This window comes from Motacilla alba, chromosome 27 (genome assembly GCF_015832195.1).
Source record: "Motacilla alba alba isolate MOTALB_02 chromosome 27, Motacilla_alba_V1.0_pri, whole genome shotgun sequence".
Taxonomy (NCBI): domain Eukaryota; kingdom Metazoa; phylum Chordata; class Aves; order Passeriformes; family Motacillidae; genus Motacilla; species Motacilla alba.
The window spans coordinates 915,035-942,564 of NC_052042.1; the positions used below are offsets into that span (position 1 = coordinate 915,035).

General features: G+C 51.7%; 1 protein-coding gene across 3 annotated transcripts in view; it reads left to right on the forward strand.

Annotated features, from left to right (window-relative positions):
- The window catches only part of LOC119712060 (acid-sensing ion channel 2), a 472,537-nt gene that overhangs the window by 422,773 nt on the left and 22,234 nt on the right, over positions 1–27,530 (forward strand). For all 3 annotated transcript variants that reach the window (XR_005259788.1, XM_038162899.1, XM_038162900.1), the window contains exon 2: positions 6,136–6,286. Coding sequence is in view for 2 of the 3 variants with exons in the window: in XM_038162899.1 (XP_038018827.1) it covers positions 6,136–6,286 (151 nt within the window). In the remaining variant the exon portion in view is untranslated. The remainder of the gene's footprint in view (positions 1–6,135; positions 6,287–27,530) is intronic.

Sequence of the window (27,530 nt, forward strand, 5' to 3'; positions counted from 1 at the left end):
TCCCTTAGGGAATTAAACATGGAGGCCAGCGCTCCTCTGCCAGTGTTTAACTGGAGTTGAAGCCTGGGAATTGTGAGCCACTGGGAATGTTTGATGCCATCCCATAAAACACAGATTGGAGAGAGTTGGGCATGTCCAGTGGCAAAAGCTGGGTTGGGAGGGAGGGATGGATGTGTTGGGAATGTCACCATCCCTGGATGTGTTTATCAAAGCCCGGGTGTGGCACTGGGTGCCAGGGTTGAGCTGTTGGGGCTGGGTTGGACTCGGTGATCTTGGAGGTCTCTCCCAACCCAGTCATTCTGTGAATTACTGGATTTGGGCTCCTCGTTTAGGAAGAACATTCCCATTAATGGTAGGAACGGGACTGATCTGCCTTCAGGGTGTGCCTGGGGCCGGGATCAGTCGGGGCTCGGGGCAGCAGCCTGGCAGGGAAGCAGGAAGGCTCCGGCAGAGCTGGAGCTGCTGCAGGGGAGCCTCGGCTGCCTTCCCTGGCAGCGCTGCCTGACAAATCCCAGCGGGAATCTCAGCCTTGGAAAAGCCTCTCCTTGTAAACACGGCCCTGACAAGTTCCCTGGCTGTGCTTCCCTCGGCTCTGCGGGGAGGGAGGGATGAGCGCTTCCATGTCTGACATGGCGTTCCTGACAGCGCCAACAAACAGGAATTTCACGCGCTGCCCGTGCACAGGGAGCAGATGCCAAAGCTCCTCCTATCCAGGGGTTCCCCCTCCTGGATTTTGTTCATTTTTGGAAGAGCTTTGCCTTTATGGTCAGGTGAGGGCGACCCAAATCCCCTTTGAAATCGACGACTCTGGGATTTTTGCATTCTCCCGGTGTTTTTGTAGGATTGGGATGTGGATAATGCATGAAGAGGATGCCCTAAAGGCTGGGCTTGCACCCCCTCTGCTGGGATTGGTCTTGGATTTCTTCCCTCTGCCCTTTCTTGGGAAAGGACATTAAATCCTTTCTACCCATTCTAGTTCCCTCCTTGCCCCTGGAAAGGGATTCCTTTGGGATCCCTCAGACCCCTGTGGGCACCTGCTGGGATTTTCTTCCCATAATTCCATTTTAAAGAATGTCCCACTGCCTCCTGCCTGGGAGGACAAAGGGACCGTTGGGATGGAATGGGATAGAGCCTGGGATGGAGATTGGGATGGAGACTGGATGGAGCCCAGGACAGAGCCTGGAGTGGGGCCTGGGGTGGAGATTGGGATGGACCAGGATGGAGCTTGGGATGGAGCCTGGGATGGAGATTGGGATGGAGCTTGAGTTAGAGACTGGGATGGAACTCAGGATGGAGCCCAGGATGGAGGCTGGGATGGACTGGGATGGAGGCTGGGAATGAGCCTGTGATGGAACCTGGGATAGAGCCTGGAATAGAGCTTGGGATGGAGCCTGGCATGGAGCCATCCCTCTATCCAAGTGCCATCAGGACAGGGCTCGGTGCCACCCTCGGTGCAGTGGGAGAGCTGGGAATGGATCCCTGTGGCAAAACCCTGGGAATAAAGTAATTTCTCCTCCTAAACGGGATCTTTTCCCCATCCTCTCATGGATATTCTTGCACAAACACATCCCAGTTTTTCAGCTCCACGTTCCCCTTCTCCTGGACCTATCTTGAAAATTGCTTTGTTTTCTTTTTTCCCTCTCTGCACGAATAACTTGGATGTGGCTTGCTGGGAAATGTCTCTCTGAGCCTTTGTGTCCCACAGTTGTGAGAAATTCCTGGATTCCAATTCCTTCTTTTTCCTTGGTTTTACCTCCATCTGGCTCCTCCTTCCTGCCTTACCAGTGCGCCCTCACCTGCATCTCCATCTGTACTTGGAAAAGTCATTCCCTGGCTTCCAGTGAGTTCCTTTTCCCATCATTTTTCTCTGGATTGAAGAGCAGATTTCTCAGCAGGAGTGGTTTTTCTGTGCATCCTGGTAGAAGCTGGAATGCCTCATTTTCCATTACTCCGGGCAGGCCTCTGGAATGCCAGTCCTGGGCCTCATGGATGCACAGGCAGCAGGATTTGTTTATCCAGGGCTTTCTTGGAGCCTTTGGTGGTGGTGTTGTCTGCTTTGTGCTGGAATCTGCTTGGGATACCCCTGGTGTGAGTTTTAACTTCCCAAAACGAACATTTTCCTTGGGCTTCCCTTGGCTAAGGAGGGGCTCAGGAAGTCACTCCAAGGCAGTTCATGGATTGGACTCCATCCTCTAAAGGCTTTTCCTAACCTAAACGATTCCATCAAATCCCATTCCACAGATTTAGAATTATTTCCCTTTATGCCCAAGCAGGGATTTTCCAAGGAGCTGTCAAAGGCCCCATGCTCCTTCAGAGGGAACAAATTGGAGTTTTTATGGACTGCTCTCAGGGAACGTGTCTGGAATTTTGTTTCTGGCCCTTTTTATTGGAAGTTAAAGCATTTCCAAGAGCCAGCAGGGTTTTTTCCCCCTCAGCCACACAAATTGAGTTTAAGTCATCCTGCTCTGCTCCTGTTCTGCTGCCTTCAGTGAATCCCAGCCTTCCCAACAGCTCCAGGGTTTATCCTGATGATCTGATAATGAGTCCTTCCCTGTTGTCAGGGAGCCTGGAAACAAGAGAAGACTCTGGAAAAACAATGTTGTATTTTCCCAGATAATCGCTCCCAGCAAAGGGGAGAGGGGGAGGAACATCCTCGGGAGGGGCTGAGGCAGCAGGAGAAGGCAGGACACGGAGGATGGCTTCCAAGAGGGTAGGGATAGATGGGATGCTGGGGAGGAATCCTGGAGGAATTCCTCCCTGGAGGCTGGGGAGGGGCTGGGATGGAATTCCCAGAGCAGCTGCGGCTGCCCCTGGATCCCTGGCAGTGTCCAAGGCCAGGCTGGAGCAGCCTGGGGCAGTGGGAGGTGTCCCTGCCATGGCACTGGGGGATCCTTAAGGTCCAAATCCAAACCATTCGATGATCCATTGATCCTGGAACACCGCAATCCTGTTTATTGGGAGTTGGAATGAATGCACATGGATTTTTGAACTTGGACATACCTTTAAATGCCGTTAGGAATGTTTTGTGTCTTTGGGAATGACCGGAATCCCTGTGGCTGAGGTCCCATGGCTGTCCTTTCCCAGTCCCCATGAGATCTCTTTCCCTGGGATTGTGATTCCAGCCCTTCTGCCCCTGTGAGGTTCCATCTTTTCCTTGGATAAACACATCCTAACCGCAGCTTTTACAGGGAATTTTTACAGTCATGTAAAACTACCCCATCAAGTTGCCTGGATTTATTTGCCTGCAGACTCCAAAATCAATCCCTGGGCTGTTGTTCCCATTCCAGCCTTGCTCTTTCCCCCTGATTTTCTCCACTGCAGCTTTTTCTCCTTGCTGGATTTTAAACTCCCCTCATTAGGAATTTTTGACTTCTGCCTTCAGAGCCTATCTGGGAAAACCCATCCATGAGGCTGCTTCCAGAGGCTGAGCTTCTCTTTCCAGCCTGAGCTGTTTAATCAGTCAGGCAAGTATTAAAATGGGATTTTTTTTATTTGGATATCAAATCCTTTTTAAAGGATGTATTGTTTTTCTCCTCATAAACACTTCCTATTTGAATTCAAATATTATTTCCTTTCTCATCCCATCCCACCTGCTTCCCTGGCACTTGGATTAGTCAGGATATGTCAATATTTGAGGGAATAAATCTCTGCTGGCTCCAGCTTCTGTTTGGGTTTCTGACTCATCTTGGGGTCAAATGAGCTCAGCAAATGTGGGAGAGATTCCGGAGGGACTGGAGCTGCTCTGCTCTGGCTCCCGTGCTCCAAGTGCTCATTGCTGGGGTTTACTGGTTCTCACTGGTTCCCAAACTGGGCTTTCTGGAGCCTTTATTCCAGGAAGCAGTTCTGGATGTCCCCAGGCTGTCTGTGCAGGGCAGAGGGGGAGATTAGTTGGGGTTAAATCTGGGATTTCTGGGAGTTTTCCCATTCTAGGGGATCCTGAGCTGAGCCCAGGCCCTGAATGTCCCCAGCAGCAAAGGTGTGACCTCTCTGCTGCCACCAGGAGCCTTGGGTTCCCACTGGGAATTCTGTGTTATCCCACCTGGAAATCTGTGTTACCTCACTGGGATATCTGTGTTATCCCACTGGGAAATAAATCTGTGTTATCCCACCTGGAAATCTGTGTTGCCCCACTGGGAATTCTGTGTTACCCCAGTGGGAAATCAGTGTTGCCCCACTGGGGAATCTGTGTTTTACCCCACTGGGAATCTGTGTTTTACCCCACTGGGAATCCTGTGTTATCCCACCTGGAAATCTGTGTTACCTCACAGGGAATTCTGTGTTATCCCACTGGGAAACCCATGTTTACTCTTCTTGGAAACACATGTCCACCCCGTTTGGAAACTTCTGTTCTTCACATATCCATCCCACTTGGAAACCAGTGTCCCTCCCTCTTGGAAATCCATGTGCAGTCCACTTGGAAATGTGTCCATCCCACCTGGAACCCTGTGTCCATCCCACATGGGAACCCGTGTTTGCTCCCCTCGGAAATGCCGTGTGTCCCCCTGGAAAAGGACATGTTCCCTCCCTTGGAAACCCACATGTCCTGCACCTGGAACCCTGTGTCCATTCCCCTGGGAAACCCCTGTTCTCCCTCTGGAAATACTGTGTTCTCCCACTGGAAAGCCCATGTTCTCCCTCTGGAAAACCCATGTTCTCCCCCTGGAAAACCTGTGTCCATCCCACTGGGAAACCTGTGTCCATCCCCCTGGGAAGCCTGTGTCCATCCCACTGGAAAACCTGTGTCCATGCCACTGGGAAGCCTGTGTCCATCCCACTGGGAAACCTGTGTCCATCCCACTGGGAAGCCTGTGTCCATGCCACTGGGAAGCCTGTGTCCATCCCACTGGGAAACCTGTGTCCATCCCACTGGGAAGCCTGTGTCCATCCCACTGGGAAGCCTGTGTCCATCCCACTGGGAAACCTGTGTCCATGCCACTGGGAAACCTGTGTTCTCCCACCGGGAAACCTGTGTCCATCCCCCTGGGAAACCTGTGTCCATGCCACTGGGAAACCTGTGTCCATCCCACTGGGAAGCCTGTGTCCATCCCACTGGGAAACCTGTGTCCATCCCACTGGGAAGCCTGTGTCCATCCCACTGGGAAACCTGTGTCCATGCCACTGGGAAGCCTGTGTCCATCCCCTGGGAAACCTGTGTCCATCCCACCGGGAAACCTGTGTCCATCCCCCTGGGAAGCCTGTGTCCATCCCCCTGGGAAGCCTGTGTCCATCCCCCTGGGAAGCCTGTGTCCATCCCACTGGGAAGCCTGTGTCCATGCCACTGGGAAGCCTGTGTCCATCCCACTGGGAAACCTGTGTCCATCCCCCTGGGAAACCTGTGTCCATCCCACTGGGAAACCTGTGTTCTCCCACCGGGAAACCTGTGTCCATCCCACTGGGAAACCTGTGTTCTCCCACCGGGAAACCTGTGTTCTCCCACTGGAAAACCTGTGTTCCACACATCCCTTCCCAGAGCTCCGTGTCCACCCTGCACCTATGGCCCTCCTGCTTTGCACTACTGGTGGTGCCTGGAAGTTCCACCTGGGCTCTGCCAGGAATTTCTATCAGGAATCTTCCCAGGATAATATTGAAAAAGAGCAAAATGATGGAGGAAATCTTCCCTCATTTCCCCAAGTGCTTTTAACTCTTCATATTTTCCAAGCAGTGGCAGAGGGAGGAATTAAGGGGATATTGGATTTTTAATGCCAGGAGAGCATTCCCATGGCCTAAATGGGCTGAGACTCCACCCAAAACCAGAGAATTCTGTGAATTTTTAGCAGGAGCTTAAGACCAGTGTGTGTTTGTCAGAGCTTGGACTGACTGGAACGACTCCAGGAGCTTTTGAGCTTTCCCTCCAAACAGCTTTTCCTTCCTCCCTTCCCTCTTTTACTTTCCATAAGGAAAGCACAATGATTGAACACATGATTAAACCTGGATGGATTTCTGGGGATATTTGTGAGGCTATTTCTGAGGATATTTCTGTGGATATTTATGTGCATATTTATGGGGATAATTATGTGGATATTTCCCCCTGACATGCAGCTTACGGCTGTTTCCCATCCCTCTGCCAGTTGGGAATGGGGGTTGGTTGATTCTGTGGGAAATATTCCCTAATTCCTCTCTTTTTTTTCCCCACAGGTGTTTACAAAATATGGGAAATGCTACATGTTTAACTCAGGAGAGGAGGGGAGGCCTCTCCTCACAACGGTGAAGGGGGGGACAGGGAATGGCCTGGAAATCATGCTGGACATCCAGCAAGACGAGTATCTGCCCATCTGGGGAGAAACAGGTAAGAGCTTCCTCTTCCTCAGGTGATTTCCTTGGAAAAACCATCCCATCCCATCCCATCCCATCCCATCCCATCCCATCCCATCCCATCCCATCCCATCCCATCCCATCCCATCCCATCCCATCCTTCCCAGACCATGCCTAAAACAGCTCTGGGAGCAAGATCCCGCTCAGTCCAGGATGTGTCACTTTTCTCCCTGGGGTTTGTGGTGGCCCCTTGAGAGCAGCATTTTGGGGAATGCTGGGCTTGGGTGTCCCAGTCCCAAGGTTTGGGATGCCAGGCAGGAATGGCACTGCCTGTCCTGGGCAAGGGTGGCAGGAGTGTGGAGACATCTTCAGAGGCTCCAGCACATCCCTCTCCCCTGGAAAGGCATTTTTGGGAGGCTGTGTTCAAGGTGGACTCCAGCTGCTCTCTGGGTTTTCCTTCTCAGAATTTGGGAATATTTGCTGCCCTGAGTTGTGTTTGCTGGGTTGGTGCCTGTGGGTGGAGCAAGGACTGAGTTCCTTGGCTTTGGAGCATTTGGGGTGGATGGAATCTGTGTCGGAATGAACCTGGCTGGGCTGAACATCTCTGGAGGAGCTGGAGCCTGGAGCAGGAGGCGCTACCAGGGCTGTAGGATGTCCCCAGGGTGGGGATGCAGTTCCTGGAGTGGATGTGGAGTTGTGGGGAACACTTTAATGAAGCAACCCTTGAATGAACCTGCTGCAGAAACGATGGGCAGGAGCGTGGGGGACAGGATGGGGACAGTGCCACCAGGGCTACCCCGGCACGGCCGCCCTTAGCAGTGCCCAGCAGCGGTGGCTGCAGCTTTCCTGAGCCCACGGTGGCATTTGAAACAAAGCATCCCAAAAAGCTGCTGGAGAGCTTGCCAGGAGCTGCTTGTGTGGCAGGGCCCTGTGAGGACACTCATCCAGGAGGAGCTGTGGTGGTTTTGGGGATCTGGGAAGGGAAAGGAGGAAATCTCTGCACTGCAGGTCGGTGTCACCGTGGCTCTGTCACCCCTCCAGCACCTCTCACAGCCCTGCTCGGAGCACAGAGGGGATTTATTTGGCTCTGTTGGCTCCCAATTCCCTTTCCTCTGTGGGGTGTTTGACTCTCCCAAACATGAAGCTGTGGGCCCAGCAGCCATTCCAGGCTGCACAGGCTTTCAGAGGAGCTTTGCTCCCAGATTTCAGCTGCTGCCCCAAATCAGCCTGGGCTGGCCCAGGTGAGGGGGACCACAGAGATTTGGGATAATCATTCCTCATTGGGGGATTGGTTTGAGCTCTTGTCCTGTTAAAGGTAAAACAGGCTCACCATGGGGGTGGGAACACGAGGAGCAATCTCCACCTCAGGACTTCATCTGCCACAGGGAGAGATCCCCTAAAGGAGGCAGAGCTGCCCTGAGGGAGCTGTGGGGACAGGGACCACACCAGGCATGGCTTGGGGACATCCCAGAGCTGATGAACACCTGGAGCTTTCTCTTCAGCCCCATTGGGGCCTCATATCATGGAATCCCAGGATAGTTTGGGCTGGAAGGGACCTTGAAAATTATCCAGTGCCACCCCTGCCATGACAGGGACACCTTCCACTGGCCCAGGCTGCTCCAGCCCCAGTGTCCAACCTGGCCTTGGACACTGCCAGGGATCCAGGGGCAGCCCCAGCTGCTCTGGGAATTCCATCCCAGCCCCTCCCCACCCTCACAGGTTTTCCCAATATCCCATCCATGCCTGCCCTCTGGCAGTGGGAGCCATTCCCTGGGTCCTGTCCCTCCATGCCTCGTTCCCAGTCCCTCTCCAGCTCTCCTGGAGCCCCTTTGGGCCCTGCCAGGGGCTCTGAGCTCTCCCTGGAGCTTCTCCAGGTGAACATTCCCACCTTTCCCAGCCCTTTCTCACAGTGCAGGACCCCTGTGAGTTTTTCCAAGGAGACCCACCCCTGGTGTCCCACCATTCCCATTTTGGTGCCTTTTTGGTGCTGCCCTTTGGAGAACCTGTAGGAGGTTGTGGGAATGTGCTGCTGGGAATGTCCTGGGCTTTTCCATCCCTGTGGTTCTGGGAAAGGTGGATCAGTCTCGGGGGGATGAATCAGCCTCGCATTGCACAGGAGGCAAAAAAAAAAAAAAAAAAAAAAAAGGAATAATAAATAAGTGAGGATAAAAATTGGGAGGGAAAAAGCTGAGGGAGGGAGGAGGTCCCTCCACACCCGCTGGCATCAGCTCCATCCAGAGGGGACTGGGGATGGCAGCTGCTGCTCTGCTCCCTCCCTCAGACAACTTCAGGCAGCTCCCGAGCCCTGGGTGTGCCAAATGCCAAAGGCACTGGAAACCTGGCGTGGCTGTGGGCCTTGAGCCTGAGGGAGGAAAAACAGCCTCAAGTGTTCGTGTTGGTTAAAAATCCTGGGGCTTGTGGCGTCTTGTGAGTCCAGAGCTGACTTTGGGGGAGCACCCTGAGAAGTTCAACACCCCCTGGTGCTGTCCTGCCCCCACTGCTCATCCCGCCAGACTGAGCTGGAGCTTGGACTCAGTTCAGGATCAAAGGCTCAAGGAGGAAGTCTCATGTGCCTGGACCCGGTTTAGAGGTGGATTCTCATGTCCCAGGATCTGAGTTGGTACTGGAATCTCCTGTCTCTGGAGCTGGGTTGTGCTGGATTCTCCTGTCCCTGGGTTGATTTTGGATTCTCATATCCCTGGATCTGGGTTGATTTTGGATTCTCCTGTCTCTGGACCCGAGCTGACATTCTGGGCTTGGATTGCACTGGGAGTTACTGAGGTCTCTTTAAACCTGGAATTGTACAGGATGCAAGGAAAAACCCCATGAACAGGACTTTGATTTGCTGAAGGAATGAAGGAGAACCACCTGGGCTCATTCCCAGGAGCCTTGGCCATGTTCTCACCAGCCCAGGCAGACCTGCTTGCCCTCACAGCTGGTGGAACTTTGATCTTGGCCTTTCATCAGGAGCCTTTTCCTCTCCCTCAGCAGCTGGGACAGCCTGTCCTGGATCCCGGGGGCTCCCTGGACACTGTCAGAATCCCAAATGGGAGCTCTGGTGGTTGAGAGTGGCTGTTGCCACGGCAACACCTCACTCAGCTCTGCCGAGGTGAGGGAGGGAGTTGATTATTTCCAAATATTTGCATAATAATTTCAGTGTGCTTGGAATTCAGTCCCCTCGGTGCTGCCTCCGGGCTGGGCTCTCCAAGGGAAGGAGCTCCAAGGGAATTCCAGCCCTGGAGGGGGACACGGGGTGGGAAACAGAAGGCCCACACAATATGCATCTGTGTGCAAACTTTGGATAAGAAATACTAACTTAAAAATACCATAAAGTGAGACAAATATTACTAAGAGAAAAATAAAACTAGGAAAAAAGTCTCAATAAAAAGCCTTACAAATAAGACTAAATACTTTAAAGAAATAGAACTATGAAAGATACATTATAATAAGACCCACGAAAAGTAATTTTAGATGATTAAAACATCTGCAACACAATATAACAAAAAACAAATAAATCAAAAAATACATATAGTATATTATACTACAGTATAGTACATATACTTTATTATGTGGTATAGTATATTATATTATACATATATATTATACATATATATTATACATATATATTATACATATATATTATACATATGGTATATTATAATTAACAAATAATCAACTTCTAATTATAATAGCGTAAATTATGACATCTGTATTATCTCACCCTTCTCATGAGACTAAACATAGAATAAAAATTTTTAAAACACCTCTCAGTTACCCCATCTCTAACTCACAAGTATTATCCAACAACTGTTGTGTTCAGAGGAAAAGGGATGTGGGTGAAGGGAGATCCATGGGATGGAAGGAGCTGGGTTTTCCCTTCCCACTGAGCTCCTGTCTCCGTTGTCACTGGGAGGGTGGCGCAGGGAGATGTGGATCCCTGCATCCCTGGCAGTGCCCAAGGCCAGGCTGTCATAGTGTCACACTTTTTAATGAAGAGATGACACTGCTTTTGGGCTAGGAACAATTTATGGCTCAGATAACATCAGTCTCAGAGGCTGTGAGTGTCTGGTTTGAAAAGCCAGGTGTCTGCTAAGGAAGGCGGGAGCTTCCCCAGACATGGAAAATGTAAACCCCTCCCTCCAAATTGTTATAAATTTGAAATTAAGGGGCGACTCTCAGGCCAAAATATGGGAGCAGGAATAACAGTTCTTTATCAGGGGAAAAAATAAAAAGACAAAATAAACATTGCAGTAAACCAAAACAACAGTGACAGAGTCAGAACACAGCCTGACACCCTGTGGGTCAGGGTGATGGCAGCAGTGCCATTGGAATGGTGCCTGCAGACCTCCTGCAGTGTCAGGGGTGGTTCTGCTGGAGCAGGGATCCTGGACAAGGGTGGAGTCTTCCTCTGAACATCCAGTGGAAGAGGCAGCTGCTCCTCTGGCAATGCAGGGGGCAAAGGCTGCTGTGCTGTTCCCAGGCTCAGATTGTATCCAGGTAGGAATGCTTGGCTCCTGCCCTGGGCAGAGCATCTCCCCACAGGATGATGGAATTTGATCAGCCATGCAGGGACACTCAGTGGCCATGGACAGCAGAGATCTCCTGGAGGGAGGATTGGCTGTGGCAGAGATAAAGAAAAGCTTTAAAGATAAAGAAGAGAGCTGCCCCAGCTCTGACAGATGACAATAGAATACTGATTGCGTTGCAGACTGGGACAGTGAGGTTTTAGAGGAGCAGGCACTCAGCCACAGCTCAGAGCAGTCACAAGTCCTTTGTTACAGCACAGTACAGAGCTGTCCAGTCCAGTGGACACATACCACAGGGTTTATTCTGCCTTTCTGACCTATCACCTTTACAGTGCAATACAGAGCTGTCCAGTCCAGTGGACACCCACCACAAGGTTTATTCTGCCTTTCTGACCTATCGCCTTTACTCACTTCTGCTGCCCTGTGGATACTTTCACCTGTGGTTTCCATCTCACACACAGATGCTTCTGTTACAGCTCCTGAACTCTCAGCTACTCCACACACCCACAGCCCTACACGGTGAACTCTTCACCATCTTACCAGTGCAGTTTCTCACTGAATTAAGGCACATTCTTGCTCACAGCTCTCGAAACAGGAGTTTATTTTGTTTCTGCTTAATGTCTGTGCATTGCATTTTTACATCAATCCAAACTTCTCCCAAGGCTGAAATCAAACCCTCCTGTCCGTGGGAGTTTCTGTTTTCCCAACTCCCACAAGGCTGGAGCAGCCTGGGGTGGTGGAGGCTGTCCCTGCCCAGGGTGGGGGGCACTGGAGGATCCTCAAGGTCCTTTCCAACCCCTAAAAACCTGGGATTCTCCAGCAGGAGGCAGGAGTAAGAGCAGTTTCCTGGCCGTGTCAAGGGGGCCTGGCTTCTGGGAAAGCAGGAGATGAAATTCCTGCAGCAAACAACCATCAGGATTGACATTTTTATAATTTTTTTTAAATTCTGGCTGTTCAAGTGCCCAAACTGGACTCAGAGGATGCTCCAAGATGTGCTGAAGATTCCTTAGAGCAGCTCCTGGCCAGGCCTGAGCTTCCAGCTCATCCTGGAGACCAGAGGGATTGATGGACAAAGCATGGGAATGTTTTCCCATGGCTTCCCTCACTGCCTGCTGAGGAAATCCCCTGTAAGAAATTCCAGGCTCCTGCTCCATCCCAGCTGCCAAACCAGCTCCTGATGTCCAAATTATCCCCTCTTTTTGGCTCAGAAATCCAAAAGGGACTAGAAATGAACATTGCCCCTGTTAATTAAATCCAAACAATCTTTGAATTTTGAGGAAAATATCCCTCCCAGCAATTCCACTCATCCCACACCACCGGCCCCAGGGCCAATCCCAGCCTGGAGCAGCTCCTGTAAATCCCTGGGCACATGGGAGCAGCAGCTCCTGCTCCATCACAGCAGAGCCAAAATTGCTTTTCAAGCCCTGCCCTGGCTCTCCCCAGCTCCAGGAGGATTCCAGAGGCCCTAGAGAGCAATTCCCAAACCCAGGAGTTCCTTTGAGTAACCTTTGAGCTGCTGCTCCTCCCAGGGGTTTGGTGCTGCTCAATCAAGTGTTCATTAAATTGTAGGGGCAGAATAGTTTGGGGCCTGCTCTGATCTCCAGGGACTGCTGAGAGGTGGCAGTTGTGGGCCTGGGAATGCTGGCTGGTTCAGGGAATTCTGGCTAATTCAGGAATTCTGGCTAATTCAGGGAATCCTGGCTGATTCAGGAATTCTGGCTAATTCAGGGAATCCTGGTTAACTCAGGGAATTGTGACTAATTCAGGAATCCTGGCTAATTTGGGAATTGTGGCTAATTAATTCAGGAATTCTGGCTAATTCAGGAATTCTGGTTAATTCGGGAATTCTGGCTAACTCGGGGAATTCTGGCTAATTCAGGAATTCTGGCTAACTCAGGGAATTCTGGCTAACTCAGGGAATTCTGTCTGGTTCAGGAATTCTGACTGGTTCAGGAAATTCCAGCTAACTCAAGAATTCTGGCTAATTAATTCAGGAAATTCTGGCTAATTTAGGAATTCTGGCTAATTGAGGAATCTTGGCTAATTAATTCAGGAATCCTGGCTAACTCAGGGAATCCTGGCTAACTCAGGGAATCCTGGCTAACTCAGGAAAAGGGCCAGGACATTTTAGGTGACCCCAAGCAGCCCCTGAAGGTCCCCCTGCCTTGGGTGGGCTGATCCAAGAGCAGATTTTCCTATTCCATAAAAACCAACGACTTCTCCTGGCCTGAGCCCCTCTGGGTTATTCCTGCCCCAAACCCTTTTCTTCTCTGGGCCCCATTTATTCCCATTTTCAGAAGGATGACCAACGCTGAGCCCCCGGGTTTGGGGGGTTTTCCCAGTTTTTGCTGCCTGGGAATGCCCAGCCTCTCCAGGAAGCAGGATTGTCCCTGTGCAGCCCCAGCTGGGATGGTTTTTCCCAGCTGATTTTTAACCAAAAAGACTTCTCTGGGAATTCCAGCCCCTCCCAGCCAGGAATTCCTGCCCATATCCCATCCAGCCCTGCCTGGGAGCCATTCCCTGTGTCCTGTCCCTCCATGCCTTGTCCCCAGTCCCTCTCCAGCTGTCCTGGAGCCCCTTTGGGCCCTGGAAGTTTCTCTGGAATTTCTCCTCTCTGGAATTTTCCCAGAATTTTGTTCAACCAAAGGCTGTGAGCACAAATCAAATGCAGGAAAATCCTTCCAGAGCTGTGGATGCTTCAAAAGCCTCCTTCAAAAAAGAAAGGGGAAAAAAAGATTAAAAAGCCCCAAATTCAAGGAAATGTTCATTGAGGGCAAACCTGAAGGAATCCAAACCCTCTGGCTTTGGGAATCTGGGAAAGCCAAGATAAGGCCCTGAAAATCAGGGGATGAAGCATTAAAATGCAATCTGCATTTCCAGCTTTCCTTGGAGCTTTGTTGCTGTCAAATGCCACAGCTGAAATAGGAGCCCTCAAAATAGCTGGAATACATGAGAAAACAGGGGGAAAACATGGGAAAACTTGGGGAAAACCTTGGGATTTGGGGTGGTGCCAGCAAGGTGACAAAGTCTGGGGCTGTTCCCTGTCCCAGGAGCTGTAAAGGTGTTTGCAAACTTTGGTTTTTCCAAGCACTGGGAGCGAGGTCTCAGAGCCTCAGGTGAGGTTTGGGGGTGCTCTGGTTTCCCTTGGGAATCATCCAGGTCATTCCCTGATCCCAGCCCTTCCCTGGGGGGGCTCAGTTTCCTTCCAGGAGGGGCTTGGAGCATTTTAATCAATCCCAGGGAGACCCCAGGGGATCTCAGGGCTGGAAGAAGCTTTGGAGATAAAAGTCTCTTCCAAAGGCTCATTAAATTTAATTGGATTAATCCCTTTAGCTCAGGGATAATCTTTTGCTCCCATTTTGCCCAGTTGGTGCTTGAGACCTCCCAGGTGCTTTCCGAGGGCAATTCCTGAATTCTCGGGGCTGAGGTGGGTGTGGGAAGGGTTTTCCCTGCTGGGAATGAGTTCTCCACTCCTGGGAATGGTTTTTCTCCACTCCTGGGAATGGGTTTTCCCTGCTGAGAATGAGTTTTCCACTCCTGGGGATGGATTTTCTCTCCTGGGAATGGGTTTTCCACTCCTGGGAATGGGTTTTCCCTGCTGGGAATGAGTTTTCCACTCCTGGGAATGGGTTTTCCACTCCTGAGAATGGATTTTCTCTCCTGGGAATGGGTTTTCCCTGCTGGAAATGGGTTTTCCCTGCTGGGAATGAGTTTTCCACTCCTGGGAATGGGTTTTCTGCTCCTGGGAATGGGTTTTCCACTCCTGGGAATGAGTTTTCCACTCCTGGGAATGGGTTTTCCACTCCTGGGAATGGGTTTTCCCTGCTGGGAATGAGTTTTCCACTCCTGGGAATGGGTTTTCCACTCCTGAGAATGGATTTTCTCTCCTGGGAATGGGTTTTCCCTGCTGGAAATGGGTTTTCCCTGCTGGGAATGAGTTCTCCACTCCTGGGAATGGATTTTCTCTCCTGGGAATGGGTTTTCTCTCCTGGGAATGAGTTTTCCACTCCTGGGAATGAGTTTTCCACTCCTGGGAATGGGGTTTCCACTCCTGGGAATGGGTTTTCCACTCCTGGGAATGGGTTTTTCACTCCTGAGAATGGGTTTTTCACTCCTGAGAATGGGTTTTCCCTGCTGGAGAAGCTCTGGAAGAGTTTTCATGGTGCTGAGCAGCAGCAGGACCTGGCAGTGCTCTCGTAAACCAGCATTGCTTGGGGCAGCTCTGGAGGAACAGAATAATCTGATCTGGAGTATGAAATAATCTGTTCTGGAGGAGCAGAGAATCTGCTCTGAAAGGGAAAAAAGCCTGCTCTGAAAGGACAGAGACTCTGCTCTGGAATATTAAATAATCATCTCAGGAGGAGCCAAGAATCTGCTCTGGAGGAACAAATCATTTGCCCTGGAAGTACAAAGAATCTGTTCTGGAATATTAAACAATCTGCTCTGGAGGAATAAATAAACAGCTTGGAAAGAGCAAAGAATCTGCTCTGAGGGACAAACACACTGCTCTGGAAGGATAAAACATCTGCTCTGAAGGAGTAAATCATTTTCTCTGAAGCAATAAATAATCTGCTCTAGGGTACTAAATAAGCTGTGCTGGGGGAGCAAAGAACTTGCTCTGAAGGGCCAAAAAAATCTGGTCTGGAGGAAAAACAAATCTGGTCTGGAATATTAAATAATCTGATCTGGAGGAGTAACTAATTTCCTTTGAAGGATTAAAAATCAGCTTTGGAGGAGCAAATAAACAGCTCCAAAGGAATAAAGGATCTGCTCTGAAGGAACAAATAATCTGCTCTGGAGGAGGAAAGAATCTGCTCTGGAGGGACAAATCACCAGCTCTGGAATATTAAATTATTTTCTCTGAGGGAAGAACTGAGCTGCTCCAGGGCTCCTGCTGGGCTTCCTGGAGGAGGCAGAGCTGGGAAGGACTGGAGTGGCTTGGAGGGGAGGAAATGGATCTCTGGGGGTGGGGGGACCCAGCTGGGCACAGAGAGGGACAAGGCAGGAGGCAGGGATGGATCTGGTGTGGGAAAGGCACCAAATCCAGGGATTCAGCCTTTTCCTGCTGGTGTCCCACCACGGAGTGAGGGAAGCTCATCCTCCCTGTGCTTTAGGGACAGCTGGGGACAGTCCCTCAGAGAGGCCGGGGGTGGCCTTGGTGGCCTCCCCGGGGCTGTGGGCACAGCTGCCCTGGCACCCTGGGGACAGTGACAGGAGCCACAGGTGGCCTGTGCTGCACCTGGGCCCCTTCCCTGTGCCCCCCAGGCCATACTGCCCACCCTTCCTCCTGTCCTGGCCCGGCAGGATGTGCCATGTCCTACTGGGACAGGCTGGGGACAGTCCTGGGCTGGGCTGGGAACAGTCCTGAGCTGGGACTGGAGGCAGGCCTGAGCTGGGACTGGTCTGTGGACAGTTCTGGAGTGGGAGCAGCAGGAAGGGAAGGGCTTTGTGGGTGGAAAAGTCTGTCTGTGCAAGCTCAGGGTGAGGGAAGGAAAACGGGGGTGTCCAGAGAGGGAATGGGAGAGAGGGATTTGATGTTAACCATCCCAAAATGGGCCAGGCAGGGGGGGGCAGAATTCCTGGTCTTTGTGAGAAAAGATGGTTTGCAATCCAGGGTTATGGAATTGATCAGGTTGGGAAAGTCCTCTGAGATGAGTCCAGCATCCTCCAGCACTGCCAAGGCCACCATTGGCTCCTGTCCCCAAGTGCCACATCCACCTGGATTTAAATCCCTGCAAGGTCAGAGACGCCCCCACGGGACCAGCCCTTCCATGAAGGAATTTTCCCAATATCCAGCCAAAGCCTCCCCTGGTACAGCCCAAGGCTGTTTCCTCTGGCATGGAATTCATGCCTGGGGAAAAAGGGCTCTGAGCCAGCTCTGCCCTCCCTGGGGATCTGCTCACCTCTGATCCACCAGGGCACCTTCAGCTCTCTTGGGATTGTCACTTCCAGGGAAGGATCCCATCTTCCCCCGTTCTGCCCACATCCAACATCTCCCCAAACCCAAAGTCTGGAGCCAGTCCCAGTCTGGTCCCAGTGGGGATCCCCCAGTTTGCTCCTCCAGCCCCCAGAGTGTTCCCCTGAGGGCTTCTCTCCATCATTTTTCCAACCTTTTCCTCCAAGTCCTGCAGGTCCTGCAGACTCCCTGGAATTCCAGGCTGGAGCAGCTCACAATGCACATCCCAAGGGACATCAGAGCTGATTCTGAGGGGAAAATCTCAAAGCCCCTCTTTATTTGCACCCTCAGCTGGGGCTGGCTGCCTGGAGTGTCCCCAGATGGAGGAGTTTGGGTCAGTGTCCTGGGATAACCTGTTCCTGTCTGCCTCCTTTGTTTTCCCCACTGTTTTTCCTGCCAGTGGAAATGTTCTGCTCCCGTCTGGTGTTTGCCTAGGAATATTTATAGAGAGGATCCGGAGCTTTCCCCTCGCCAGACACAACCCAAGCTGTGCTGGACTCCTCCCAAATCCTGCCTTTCCCGCTCCTCTTCCCATCCCAGCCACTCTGGGGTGCTCCTTTCCCTGTCCCCATCCATCCGCCACCCGTGACCAGAGCTGGGGTGGCATTTCCACTGCCAGGGCTCCTGGAGTCCCCTTCCATGGCCTGTGGGCACCAGGGAAGGTGGATTTGGGAGAGGAGTGGGATGAAATCCAGACTGGAGCCACCCCACCCTCCAGAACTCCTTAAAAAGGGATTTTCCATCTCAGTAAGTCAAGGGATAGGGTGGATGGATCATCACCATGGTGATGGCAGGGATTGATGGTCAGCTCTGAGGTGGCCACAAGATGAGGAATTCCCTTGTTTGTCTCCCTTGGAAAATCCATCTGGATTCAACTCTGCCTCATTCTTATCCATTGCTGGATTTCACCTCCTGCTCTTTCTCCCCATTCCTGGAAAACCTTCCAGTGCCAGCCCCACCATTTCCTACCCGAATTCCCATCAGCCTGGCACTGATGGATATTTTGGTTTATTTTCCCTCTCTCCAGCCCAGTTCCAGCAGCCTGAGCTGCCTGGAGTTTTCCCAAGTTGGTTGGGAAATCCTGCCCCTCCTGCTGCCCCCAGAGCTGGGAATGCCCTGTGGGTATCACTGAAACTCACTGCGAATTTTTCATATTTCCGTTTTTTTTCCATAAAATCCTCCATAGGGGGGATGGCAGGAGGAGATAGAGCTGGGGGGACACCTGGGGACATTGAGAGGCAAAGGGAGGGAGGTGCTGCAATGCTTAGGGATATAGAGAGGGAAAATCCTTTCCTGGAGAAGGGAAGCTCCAGGGAGAGCTCAGAGCCCCTTGCAGGGCCCAAAGGGGCTCCAGGAGAGCTGGAGAGGGACTGGGGACAAGGCATGGAGGGACAGGACCCAGGGAATGGCTCCCACTGCCAGAGGGCAGGGATGGATGGGAGATTGGGAATTGGGAATTGTTCCCTGTGAGGGTGGGCAGGCCCTGGCACAGGGTGCCCTGGCAGCTGTGGCTGCCCCTGGATCCCTGGCAGTGCCCAAGGCCAGGTGGGACAGGGCTTGGAGCAGCCTGGGACAGTGGAAGGTGTCCCTGCCATGGCAGGGGTGGGAATGGATGGGACTTAAGGCCCCTTCCAAGCCATGGTCCTGTGATCTCCCTTTCATCCATAACAAAAACTGGCTGGACCCTTGAGCATCCCAGTCACATCCATCCATCATCCATCATCCATCCATCCATCCACCCCTCCATCCATCCATCCATCCATCCATCCATCCATCCATCCATCCATCCATCCATCATCCATCATCCATCCATCCATCATCCGTCCATCCATCCATCATCCATCCATCATCCATCCGTCCATCCCTCCATCCCTCCATCGTCCATCCCAAAGGAGCAGCAGCTCTGCCAGGACCCCTCCTCGTCCCTGGGAATTTTGCTTCCCTCTGACTCCTCCAGCAGCCAGAACCAGCAGCAGCTTTTCCCTGTTTAATTTTTCAGGCTGTTCCAGGGGAAGCTCCTGGAGGGGGAAGGATGAGTGGGATCTGGTTCTGTGCCTTTCTGAGCTGTTTTCCCTTATTTTGATTTATTTGGGATCATCCCAGTCCCTGGGGGCAGCAGCTGAACAAGACTGGCGGATGGGTGACACCCCCGGCTCTGGATGCCGGGAACATCCCTCCCTCCCTCCCTCCCTGCAGGGAATCTCTCTCTTTCCCCACCCCCTGCTCCTGCCAGCCGCTCCCGAGGCTGCCCGAGGTGGAGATTCGGGCTCTGCTCCCTCCTGCCCCTTCACTGCCACACCTGATTCCCAAGGGATGCTGAGGTGGGAAGGGCATTTTTATTCCTTCCCCAGCACGGAGAAATGGTGGAAACAGCATCCCAGGAGCATCCCTGCCTGCCCTGGGATGATCCCACCCAGGAGAGCAGGTTATGGGACACTTGTTCCCTCATTTTCTTGACTAAAAATTCAGTTTAATAGAGAGGAGCAAGGAGCTGGAATATTGAATTCCTGGCTCCTGCTCATCCAAGAAAACCTTTCCCAGCCCCGGGCTGGAGTCCTGGTGCTTTCTCCTGCTCATGGATTATGTGAGGAGCTTTTTAATAAAATCCATGGAGCTCTGGATCTTCTGGCTCTTGTCCCTCCCGTGGTCACCCTTCACTGCCACACGTGATTCCCAAGGGATGCTGAGGTGGGAAGGGATTTTTATTCCTTCCCCAGCACAGAGAAATTGTGGAAGCAGCATCCCAGGAGCATCCATGCCTGCCCTGGGATGACCCCCAGGAGAGCAGCTTCCCAGACATTTGTTCCCTCCTTTTAGTGATTAAAAATTAAGCTTAATAGGACATGAGCAAGGAGCTGGAATATTGAATTTCTGGATCCTGCTCATCCAACAAACCTTTCCCAGCCTGGGGCTGGAGTCCTGGTGCTTTCTGCTGCTCCTGGATTATGTAAGGAGTTTTTAAATAAAATCCATGGAGCTCTGGCTCTCCTGCCTCCTCCTTTCGCTGCCACACGTGATTCCAAGGGATGCTGAGGTGGGAAGGGCATTTTTATTCCTTGATCATGGAAGCAGCATCACCTGGCAGGAGCATCCCTGCCTGCCCTGGGATGACCCCAGGAGAGCAGCTTCCCAGATACTAATTCCCTCTTTTCAATGATTAAATAGGAGTGAGGAGCTGGAATACTGAATTCCTGGCTCCTGCTCATCCAGGAAAACCTTCCCCAGCCCTGGGCTGGAATCCTGACGCTTTCTCCTGCTCCTGGATTATGTAAGGAGCTTTTTAATAATATCCATGGAGCCATCTGGCCCCAGATTTGGGATGCAAATGCAATATGTTCCCTAAAAATAGCACAGCGGCTCCATGGGGTTGTACAACACCTCCTGCTCCTCGGGAAGGGAGGGAGCTGGGAGAGGAGGGAGCAGGGAAAAACCTCCTCTCCAGGCTGGGGAGGAGCTGGAGGAGCTCTGAAGTCCCAGCTCCTGCCCCTTCCCACTCCATGACCCAGGGATGGGGTGGAAAGCACCCAAATAAATCCAAAGTGAGAGATAAATCAGGAATTTCTGTAGGGAGGCTTTGAGTGGTGGGCTTCCCCTCCCACCAGGGCAGGTGGGAGCTGGGGTTTGTCCTGGATATTTTTCCCAGTTGATGCTGTAGAAATTCCAGAACCATGGAATGCTTTGGGTTGGGAGGGGCTTTAAAGTCCATCCATTGGGCAGGGACACGTCCCCCTGTCCCAGGTTCTCCAAGCCCTGTCCAACCTGGCCTGGGACACATCCAGGCTGGAATTCCAGAGGAGCCAGAGGGAAGCATTGGCTCCGTGCCCTCATCCCTTGGGATCAGAGAGCAGAGACCCTTTTACTTCTTTCCCAGCCTTTGCTCCATCCCTGTGTCTCCCTCTTTTCCTGGCAAAGCTGGTTTTCCTCCTCTCTCCCATTCCTGCCGTGGCCCTCTCCCTGAAGCAAAGGGAAATTGCAGCAGAGGTGTCATTCTGTGGTGGCAGCTGGCATGACTCCAAGCCACCCTGGGCAGCCCCTTCCAGGGCCTGACCACCCTTTCCATGACGGAATTTTCCCTGAACCCAACCTGAGCCTCCCCTGGCACAGCCTGGGGCCGTTCCCTCTCATCCTGTCCCTTTTCCCAGGAGAAATGCCGATCCCCCTGGCTGCCTCACCCTGTCAGGGAGCTGTGGAGCCAGAAGTTCTCCTGAGCCCCCTTTTCTCCAGGATGGATTTATTCCCTTGAATCCAGCTGGGCTGGGCTCCTCCAGACCATGCACAGCCACCAGGACATGGCTCCTGCTGTATCCCAGGGGAACAGCCCCTTTTCCCAGGTGGATGTGGCGGACAGCTCCCTTTCATACACGAGGAAATTTCTTGTCCCTGATTGCTCCCAGAGCTCAGCCCACAGCAAAAGCACTCCCAGGACAAATCTGTAGTGAGTGATTTTCCCTGGAAAAGCTGCATGGCGTCAGCTGGGATCAACATTCAGATTCCAGCTTCTCCTCCCTGTTCCCTTGGAACTGAAACTTCAGTTCCATGGGAATCAGAGCACTCTTGGGGCAGCCAGACTGGTGGAACTGGTGCCTTCACAAGTCCACGTTTTCCCAGGGTGGGATTGCAGCTCCCGCTTCCTTGGAGCCATGTTTCCATGGCAATTGGATTTTTTGTTTTAATGTAGATGCCTTGGTTTGAAAAGCCAGGTGTCTGCTGAGGAAGGCAGGAGCCTCTCTTGAAATGGAAAATGTAAACCCCCTCCCTCAAAATTATTATAATTGTGAAATTAAGGGGCTCTCAGGCAAAGATATGGGAATAGGAACAACAGTTCTTTACTAGGAAAATTAAAATGCAGTAATACAAACCAACCCTGCCAGAGTCAGAGCATGCCCTGACCCCCTGTGGGTCAGGGTGGTGGCAGCAGTGCCATTCCATGGTGGCTCAGCCCTCCTGCAGTGCCAGCTGTGCTTCTGCTGGAGCAGGGATCCTGGACAAGGGTGGAGTTTTCCTCTGAAGCTCCAGGGCTGCTGGAGATGGGCCTGCTCTTCCTCTGGGAATGCAGGGCAGAAGAAAGCTGCTCCTCTGGGAATGCAGGGCAGGAGAAAGCTGTTCCTCTGGGAATGCAGGGGGCAGAGGCTGCTGTGCTGTTCCCAGGCTCAGATTGTATCCAGGTAGGAATGCTTGGCTCCTGCCCTGGGCACAGCATCTCCCCATGGATGATGGAATTTGATCAGCCCTGCAGGGACACTTCCTGGCCATGGACAGCAGAGATCTCCTGGAGGGAGGATTGGCTGTGGGACAGATAAAGAAAACTGCCCCAGGAACAGCAGAGAACTGCCCCAGCTCTGACAGATGGGGATAGAACACACAGCCCAGCCACATCTTGCATTTCCAACCCAAGACAGTGTAAATCTTGGTTTGGGAAAAATGTGAGCGTTGGGTGTTCGGTCAAGATTCCTGCCTGGATAAGGAGGAGTTGGAGGGGCAGGAAACTCCCTGGGAGCACAGGGAGATCCAGGGATCCCCTGCCCAGCAGGGTCTGGGGGTGACCTGAGGACACAAATCCAAGTCCTGCTTCCCAGAATAATGAGGAACGTGGGAGGATGATGTGTTACTCCTTGAGCCAGGCCTTACGAGCTCTCGGAGAACCCATCACACCTGAGATAGCCCAGCCACCATGAATGCCATAAAATCAGCAGGATGGCTTCCGAGGCAGTGTTGGAAACAGAAAGAGTTTTAATAAAAGGCAAAGTAACAAAGCTCTTACAGAGAAAAGCCTGAGCCCGGGGCAGGAGGTTCTTGCTTCTGCTGAAACACTCCATAAAAGCAATTATTTCTTTGTTCTCTTCCTGTTCTAGTGAATTACCAGGCGGGGCCTTTTGGCCTCTGTGCAGTTGGCAGCCCCAGGTCTGAGGTGAAGTCCCCAAGGTCCTATGAAGAGTCTTTTTACCTAATTGAGGAGAGAAACTTCTGGGCTTTTTTCCTTTTTAAGCAGACAAAGAATAATTTGGTCACTCCATCAACAGCAGGCACATTCCCACAGGAGAGTTTCGGGAATCTCGGGGTTGGTGGGAACAGGGAGCACACCCAGAGCAGCTTTTAGGTGCTGGGAATTCCTGCCCTTCCCAGGGGTCACACAGGAGGTGGGGAGGTTCCTGGGAAGCAGGGGATCCCTGGAAGATGGGGGATCCCTGGAAAGGTTGTGGGAGCCCTGGAAGAGGGAATCCCTGGGAAGAGGGAATCCCTGGAAGGCTGGGAATCCCCAGGAAGGTTGGAGATCCCTAGGAAGGTGGGGGAGCCCTGGCTCATTGTTTCCATGGTGATACCAAGCAAAGGATGCTGGAAAACCTTGGGATGACCTCAGCATCCCACAGCATTCCCAGGCCATGTCTGGCCCCTGCTCCAGGTCCTTCCACCCTGAGGAACACCAGGAATCCGGGTCCCAGAGTGCCCTCCAGGGATATCTGGGCTCCCTGCCACACGTGGCTCCTGGGGGTGCCCCGGGGCCGCTGCTCCCCCTGGGCCCCTCCTGGGGTTTGGGGGCACCTGGGGGTGGGAAGAGCCCTTGGAGACACTTCCAAACCAAGGAATTCCTTGGGATGTCGTTTCTGTTTTACTGAAGGGAGACTAAGGCCCAGGACAGTGAAAACCTTTCCAGCTCTGTTCCCTCTGTCCAGAGCAGGGAAGATTTATGGGAATTAACTGAGGAATTCCCAGATGGAGCCGTGTCGGACATGATTTGACTTTCTCCAAGCAGGAACATCCCCCCCTGGAGCTGCTGGCTGGGGATAACAATTCCAGAGCTGGGGGATCACAGTTCCAGAGCTACAGGATCACAATTCCAGAGCTGTGGGATCACAATTCCAGAGCTGGGGGATCACAATTCCAGAGCTGTGGGATAACAATTCCAGAGCTACAGGATCACAATTCCAGAGCTAGGGATAACAGTTCCAGAGGATAACAATTCCAGAGCTAGGGAATAACAATTCCAGGACTCAGGATAACAATTCCAGAGCTGGGGGATCACAATTCCAGAGCTGTGGGATAACAATTCCAGAGCTACAGGATCACAATTCCAGAGCTGGGGGATCACAATTCCAGAGGATAACAATTCCAGAGCTGGGGAATAACAATTCCAGGACTCAGGATAACAATTCCAGAGCTGGGGGACAACAGTTCCACCAGAACCACCTCCCAGCTCCGGCTGTACCCTCATTTCCCAGTAAATCAGTGCCAGGATCAGCTCCAGCTGTTCATTCCCAGGGGGAATTGGATGTGTTTGGAAAGGGCCAGGCAGGGTGAGAGGGAAGCTCCCAGTTTTTGGCAGCACTTGGGATTTTACGTCCTGAGTTTTCAGGGATGAGCTCAGTCCCAGCTCTGCTGGAGCTCCCTGTAGAGTTTTCCAGGAATGCTCTTCCCAAAAAAGTCAAGGAAAGGCAACAGCAGGAGTAAAAGCTGAGCTTCCCTCTGCAGCCAGCTGGGAGCAGGTCTTAAATTAATCTCAGCTTTAATTCAAGCTCCTTTAATCCTGCAGTGGAAAGAGCAGCTCGGGATTTGCTGGAAGACCCCGCCCTAGGAGCAGGAATGGATTTAATGAGTGGGAAAATGCAGTTATCAAGGAATTTTGTATTATTCCCAACCTGGAATGCTCTAGAACCTGAATTTCCAGGCTCTGCGAGTGGGGCTCGAGATGAAGGAAGGGGTTGGGCTTCACCACATCCCAAAATAAGGCTTAAAACTGGGATGTGCCAAACCCCAAGGGATTGGGATTGATTTTGAATTTATCTGACCCAATCCAAAGATTTCAGGGCTCTTTTTCCCCACATTGATGGGTGATGACAAAAAATGGGCTTGGGATTCATTGGGAGACTCTGCTGGGTGCAGCAATGGATTTACTGCAGTTTCCAAGGAATTTTTTATTATTCCCAACATGGAATGGGCTATGAACTGAATTTCCAAGCCCTGAGAGTGGGACTGGGGATAAATGAAGCATTCCCAACATCCCAAACAAGGTTAAAAACTGGGAGGTGCAACACAAATCCCAAGGGATTTGGATTGATTTTAGTTTCTCTGAGCAAATCCAAGGATTCCAGGATTAGTTTTCCCCACGCTGATGGCTGTTTATAAAAAATGGGAAGAGCAGTGGCTCAGCCCCAGAGGTCCAGGAGAAATTCCCAGAAAAAGCCATTCTAAATGATGCTAAAATTGGGGAAAAATTGGAAAAAAAATAATCAAACTGGGGAAAAAAAAAGTCAAATTGTCAAAATTTCCTAAAATTGGAAATATTAATAAAATCATGGCTGGGATTTTTCCCTGGGACATTCAGAGCCATCTCCAGTGCCAGGGGTTGCCACAGAGCCCTTTGGCATTTGCTGTGTCCAGGGAAAATTCCTTCAGAAATAAATGGCCCCAAACTCAGATTTTTGGTGCTGCTGGGCCCTCCCTTTTCCCACAATTCCCAGAAATATTTAATCCCCACTAAAGCTCCTGGATCCCAGCATGGGTGTGGAATATTTAGGATGCAGTTAATGAGTTCTGATCCAGGCACTTCCATCCAAGCTGGGCTTTTAACTTTCCTCTCCTAGCAGCAAACAGGAATTTTGGAAGGAATGGATTTTTTCTGAGAAGGGTCAGGTTTTCCAAGCCAATTCCATGTTTTTGGTTTCATCCTTGTGCAGGATAAACAAGGAAAGCTGCCTGGCATTGGCAGCTCCTCTAAAAAATGTTATTTATTTTATTTTCCTGGGTATCATCACTGATGGAATTCTGCAGTTTTGGCGTTTGATCCCTGAGTTTTTTTCCATGCTGTGGCACTTCCCTCCCTTTCCATGGGCACCACTGGCTTCATGCCAGGATTTCCCATTTAAAATTCCAAATCCTGGTGGTTTTGAGATTAATTTGGATACCTGCAGGCTGGATCTTGGTATGGATGGACAGGGATTTTCCCATGGACAGACTCCTGGGCATGGGAACTCCATGGAATTAGAGCTGGGGCAGGTGCAGAAATGGGCAGAGGAGTTTTGGATGGAAAATATTTTGGGAAAATTCCTGTTGCCCAACAAATTAAACTAAATAGGAGGTTTTTTTTCATCTGAGGTGTCAGAGAATTACTGAGGCAAGCAGATGGAATCTCCTCCGGAGTGCTGGAAGGGGATCAACACCCGGCAGAGCCGTGGGGTGGGTGGGACCGGCAGGAGCGGCAGTGACGGGGTGGGAATTGGGGCTGGGGGGGATCGTATTTGCAGGGTCCCCCGTGGCAGGAAGGAGTGATGAATCCGACTCCATGTTCTCAGAAGGCTCATTTATTATTTTATGATCTATATTATATTAAAGAATGCTATACTGAACTATACTAAAGAATACAGAAAGGATGCTCACAGGAGGCTAACAAGATAATAATGAAAACTCGTGACTCTCTCCAGAGCCCTGACACAGCTTGGCCCTGACTGGCCAAAGAGTGAAAACAACTCCCAGCAGAATGCAATGAAACAATCACCCGTGGGTAAACAATCTCCAAACACATTCCACATGAGCAAAACACAGGAGAAGCAAATCAGATAATTAATGTTTTCCTTTTTCTCTGAGGCTTCTCAGCTTCCCAGGAGAAAAATCCTGGGCGAAGGGGTTTTTCAGATGATATGACTGTGACAGGAGGGCTTGGGGGGAGCTTGGGAAGGGTTTGAGCCTGGCCTGGGCTGGGATTTCAGCAGCTGGGGCAGATCCTGGGATGCTGTGGGGTTGTGGAGATGGGATTGGGATGAGATTGGGATGGGGTTGGGATGTTCTCCCATCACCAAAAGCATTTGGGAAGAGCTGGCAGGGGTTTGTTCCCCAAAACCTGTGGGAATGTGTGGTTTGGGGGCTGGGGTTTTCCCTGGAGGTGACGGCAGTGTCTGGCCTGGGGTCTCCAGAATTCCAGACTCCTGGATCAGCTCTTGGCCATGGCTTTGCTGAGCTGGGAGGTGACACCTTGGAGGGGCTGGAGGGTATCCAAGCACTGCGATGCTCCCGTTTGTCATGGCAAATCCCAACCTAAACCCATCTCACCTGTGGGGTCTTGCTTTGTTTGCCTTGGCAGCTCCTGGGTGAGCAGCGTCTGTTTAGGTGGGATTTTGGGAAGGAAATCCTTCCCTGTGAGGGTGGGCAGGCCCTGGCACAGGGTGCCCAGAGCAGCTGTGGCTGCCCCTGGATCCCTGGCAGTGTCCAAGGCCAGGTTGCACACTGGGCCTTGCGGCACCCCGGGATAGGGGAAGGTGTCCCTGTCCATGGCAGGGGGGGCACTGGGTGGGTTAAAGTTCCTTCCCACCCAAACCATTCCAGGATTCCATGATCCTGTGAGGAAAATCCTCTTGGGAGAAGGCGGCAGTCCCTTTGTCAGCAGAGTTAAATCCTGAATTCCTGAGATCCACAAAACCTCACCCAGAGTCCCCTCACTGTCCCTTTGTCCCCTGCCCGTGTCCTCCCACCCCTCTTTGTGCAGTCCCTGGAGAAGCAGCTGCAGAGCTGGGAATGGCTGGGATTCCCTGCTCCCGAGGTGCTCCCGGAGCTGTCAGAAATTGAAATGCACAATGAAATCGTAGGAAAATGCTACGGAATAGTGGGAGGCTGAGGAATGATTCATCCTCTAACAGAAGCTCCTCAGATGTGGAGGTGGCACTGCTGGCCACCAGCGTGGATCCAGATCCAGGAATATTCCAGGTTTAGGTCAAATTGGGCCTCGTTAACAACTTCCTCCGTTACTCCTTAGTCCCAGATGGAATCTGGGGTTTGCTGGGATGTGAGAGCAGCAGGAATCCCCAGGA